This window comes from Herpailurus yagouaroundi, unplaced genomic scaffold (genome assembly GCF_014898765.1).
Source record: "Herpailurus yagouaroundi ecotype Mexico unplaced genomic scaffold, PumYag 253, whole genome shotgun sequence".
Lineage (NCBI taxonomy): Eukaryota > Metazoa > Chordata > Mammalia > Carnivora > Felidae > Herpailurus > Herpailurus yagouaroundi.
The window spans coordinates 6,199,098-6,203,984 of record NW_024412470.1 but is presented as its reverse complement, the minus strand read 5'-3'; the positions used below and the strand labels follow the sequence as shown (position 1 = coordinate 6,203,984).

The 4,887-nt window shown below is 44.2% G+C and overlaps 1 protein-coding gene across 7 annotated transcripts in view; it reads right to left on the bottom strand.

Annotated features, from left to right (window-relative positions):
• The window catches only part of MIA3 (MIA SH3 domain ER export factor 3), a 53,586-nt gene extending 50,489 nt beyond the window's left edge, over window positions 1–3,097 (bottom strand). For 6 of the 7 annotated variants that reach the window (XM_040461008.1, XM_040461007.1, XM_040461010.1 and 3 more), the window contains exon 1: window positions 1,953–2,086. In XM_040461008.1, the coding sequence (XP_040316942.1) occupies window positions 1,953–2,081 (129 nt within the window). In that variant the 5' untranslated portion in view covers window positions 2,082–2,086. Of the gene's footprint in view, window positions 1–1,952; window positions 2,087–2,919 lie in introns of those variants that run through there. The other variant, XM_040461013.1, reaches the window with a different exon arrangement.
• Window positions 3,098–4,887: the final 1,790 nt, after the last annotated feature.

Sequence of the window (4,887 nt, the reverse complement as noted above, 5' to 3'; positions counted from 1 at the left end):
CCCCCAAGGAATCTGTAACACCAACAAAATGAACCTATTTTTCCCCTTATGTAGGTTTCTCAAGCCTTATTTTCTGTTGTCTGGTATTTTATGGAAAGTAAGTTTCCACAGCAGGGACTGGATATCTGGAAGTTTGGATAATCCTAAGGACATGAAGAATTCTCACTCCTTTTGGTAAAGAAGCAGTCCACACATCACACTTCTTAGAAAGGAAAGGACGATAACTCATAAGGCTTTCAATCAGGTCACTCCTAGGGAATCTCCTCATTAAAAACATCAAAGCCTGAGTTTTATTTACAACAGTCGAAACATGGAAGCCAGCCAAGTGTCCATCGATAGATGAACAGATGAAGACATGGCGTGTGCATACATGCATGCACGTACACACACACAATGGAATATTACTCAGACATAAAAAAGAATGAAATCTTGCCATCTGCAACAACATGGATGAACCTAGGGGGTATATAATGCTAAGTGAAATAAGTCAGGCAGAGAAAGATAAATGCCATATGATTTCACTCATAGGTGGAATTTAAGAGATGAAACAAAGGAAAAAAAGAGGCAAATGAAAAAACAGGCACTTAAATCCAGAGAACAAACAGCTGGGTGCCAGAGGGGAGGTGGGGAGGTGGGGAGGTGGGGGGGCGGGGGACGGGGGAAATAGGTGATGGGGATTAAAGAGCACAATTATTATGATGAGCACCAAGTAATGTATCGAATTGTAGAGCTGCTATATTGTACACCTGACACTAATATAACCCGGTGTTAAATATTAATATATATTCATATATATATTATATTATATTAATATACATTAATATATATTTATATATATTATATATACAAATATAATATAACATATATAATATATATATAATATATTATATATATAATATATATAATATATAATATATATTATATATATAAATATATATAATATATAATATATATAATATATATATAATATATATAAATATATATTAATGTATATTAAATATATTTAATTATACTTGAATTTTAAAAAATTTTTTTAAATTTTAAAGCACGATGGAGTCCCTGCTTTCCACATCTGCCATCAGGGCACCTGTAAAACTGCCCGGGAAGACAACAGCTGGGGGCCCTCCAGGAGCAAGTGTCTGAAGAGTGGAGGGCAGGGGTGGGCAGCAGGCTGACCCAGAAGATGCAAACAAAACATGGAAACAAGAAAAACACACAGTGAAAAGGGCATTTTGCTCTTTTAACAGACCGGTAACAATATACACGATTAGGCTGCCTATTTCCAGACCTGCCAATCTTTCACAAATGTTAATGATTTAGAAAAAAAAGAGGGGCACCTGGGTGGCTCAGTCGGTTAAGCATCTGACTTCAGCTCAGGTCATGATCTCATGGCTCATGGGTTCAAGCCCTGCGTCAGGCTCTGTGCTGACAGCTCAGAGCCTGCTTTGGATTCTGTGTCTCTTTCTCTGACTCTCCCCCACCTTCTCTCTCTCTCTCTTTCTCTCTCAAAAATGAATAAACAGTTTTTAAAAATTAAAAAATAATAATTTAGAAAAAAAGAAATACACAATCAACTTTAAACATGAACACCTGAAACAGTCCTGCACAAAGTTTACAGGATTAGGGCTAATGCTCACGGCAATGAAGTTCAGAATTTTCCGTTTTCGCCATTCAACCTTTCCTGTGCACGGAGGAGCCACAGCTGATAAGGCTCATGACTTAATGCTGAGCAACAATAACCAGAAGCAGTTGGGCCCTGTTTAAGGAACAGAGCCCCCACCTAGGGCCAGGCCTGATGCCTGCTGGTGACACACAGCCATCCTGTTTTCCCAGTCCAGCAGAGGGGACACGTGAATGCCATCAAAGACCCCAAGAAAACAGTTATTTAAACCCATAGCCCTACAGAAGCCAATAAAAAGTAAGAAAATAAAGTATGTCAAATTTGTACTTACACTTCCAGCCCAAACTTCAGGCGGTCTCCCTGCCAGTTTATAGTAGACATATACGGGGTCACCTTTTTTAAAACTCACGAAACGACAATCGGGGCCTGTGAAATCTTCTAGAGCCTCACCCCGGTACATTAACACTGTAGGTAAAGACAAGGCGGGGGAAAAAAAAGAGAGGAAAAAAAAAATAGATGTCAGGATTCAACTTTCAGAGTCCACGCTGATTTATCAGGAAAGGAGGTTTCTTCTATTCTGTAAACAACAATCAAGTTTCTCCAGTACTCTCTGGAATCAATCGCTTTCAATTCATATGCTCCAATTAACTAAAATCTTTAGAGCCTTATCATTATATATCATCTCCTACAAGAAGACAGGGGAGAGGGCCGCTTTCTCTGTTTTTCTCTAAAGATAATGCTGGGAAACAAAAAGCAGTGAGTCCACTGCCACACATGGCTGGTCTCAAGAGAAACTCTCTAACCTTCTTGTCCTCAATCTCTGCTGTTTCATAATCCTAAAAAGCTTCGCTGTGCAACTGGATAAATTCAAGTGCAGATGCTGTCTGGCTTAAGCGTGACTGCATGCCGAGGTAATAAGGAACAGGGGAGAGCACCCAGGAACCCCCGAGGGGTCAATTAACTTGAACTAACACTAAAAGGCACGATCTTTAAGTGGCTGTAACTGCTACCATGCATCAGCAGTAAACATTGTCAACTTCACTTGAGGCCACGCTGTTCTCCCCGTGCAGTATCTGGATAAATTAATGGGAAAGTATATCACATCCTATTATGGGTCCAATCACAGGACAGGGTAATGTGGAATTATTATGACAGTAGGTAATGTTGACTGTCCCCAACATTACAAAGGTTTCAAAACAAAGGGAAAATACCCTCATTTATGTCTATACACAAAAATCACAAGTGGGCATCACATATTGCAGGGACAAGCAAAACTATGAGAATTGTTCAGTAGTTACCTTCAGTCTTAAAATGCAGGACATAAATCACACTGGATCTAGAAACTGGTAGAAGCAGAATTTTTCTTTTTGGTGGCCAAATACACAGTTTCTGATGTAAGATGAAACGGACAATAGACGCAATTAAATAGCAGAGAAAAAGAAGGGTGAATGGAAAGAATATTTTTCTTAAAGCCAATTAGCAATACATTAAAATGTATCTTTAAATACATACTTGGGGGGGGTGAACAGATAGATCTGAAGGTGGTTCTTTGAATTTTGACGCTAAAATCCGATTATTTTAATATATGCCCAGCATCCAAATCCAGATAGGATTGGGGGAAAGGCCAGGTTGAAGGTAATGGGCAATTTCAGATTGGGGGTTCTATCAGAACTGGAAGTGGTAATGTTTCTTTTGTTCCCCCTTAGAAGAGATCATGGAGAATCTATAACAATAAACTAGATGACAACATAATGCACACAGTGAAACAACTGTCTGGAAAGTACACAAGGACAGCACACACACGCACACCTTACTAAACAAACACTTTATGCAACACGGTCCCAGACCCTGCTCAGCCGCTGCCGGTCGTTCAGTTACATCTGTTTGGACACACGCCATTTCTCAACTTAAGTGACAACCACGGGCCCTTCCAACACCATGCCTCTGTACTAAGGAAGCATCAGCGATGTGATTCTCCACGTTAACTATGGTTTTGAGGAACCCAAGTCAGGGAGTCCTTGAAAGCAAAGCATAGCAAACATTCGGTCTTAGCCAACCCCACTTGCTAATCACCTGGGTTTGCTCAGAGGAAACTGAAGGCAAAAACTGTAAAATCGGCTCCACTTTTGCATGTTTAGTTGCTTCAGCCCTAGGTTACCTCTAGGAACCAGTTTAACGCAATCTACGATGCCTCCTCCTCTTGAACGGTGTTGCAGTGGATACAAACTCCTCCAATTATGAAATTTGCTTGTGAATAGCACCGATTTGAACATAAATAGATAAACTGCAGCCATGCGGCCTCTTCGGCATGAATATTTTTTCTATATGTGTTGTTTACAATTTACGAACAGCGGTTGTCACTAAGTTACAAGGTTATTCAAGACCCTCCGGGAGACGGTAAGAATGATTCCGGTCCCACAAACACAGAGGGAGAGATTCCGACAACACAAGTGACTAAAGCTAAAGCTGATCGCGTTTATGAAACCCTTGGGGGAATGCATTATGATTACTTTAATAATCCTCATCTGATTCTGGACATCTCTGGCCTCCTCGCCACCCACAGTCCATCCCCCACCCCCAATCTAGGACTGGGGAACAATTCCGCTTCCTGCGCAAAGAAGAGGAGGCTGCTGGTCCCAGGTGGCCAATGCAGATTCTTGGCCTCTTTCGAGAGCGAAAGATTTTGGCCTTCCGAAGGTGCCCTCCCTGCCTGGCTGTTTGCAAGGAGACACCCAAGCACAGAAATGACAGGACTGAGGCAGAGCCGGGGCGGAGACCTTGGAATACACTGCATGCTTGGACTCCGGGCTCGTCCCAAACCCAAACTCCAATCCCTGTCAAGAAGGCGGTAGGAGCCCCAAACCCGAGAAAGCGGCTGGGCGAAGGGGCAGCGCCAGCGCGCACTTCCCGAGTCCTAACACCGACCCGCCACGGGGAGAGCACCCGCCGAGCCCTGGGCGCATCGGCGCCCCGACTGCACCCACCCAAGTCCCCGCGGCGGGGGCAGGAGAGCGCTCCCTGCAGCGCGGGGAGCCCAGGGTGCGCGGCGCGTACCCCATGTGTCCCGACTCCCCTCGGGACCGGGCGGGAGCTAGCGCTGCGAGACGCCCCCGAGGAAACCGGGGGCCACCGCCACCCCTAAGACCCCGCCGCATCAGCAGAGGGAAAGGAAACGCTGGCAACAAGTGGGAGGCGCAGCCCCCCGACCGGGGCCGGCGGGCGCCGAAGACCGAGGGGACGGCGCACGGCCCCGGCGATCGCCCACC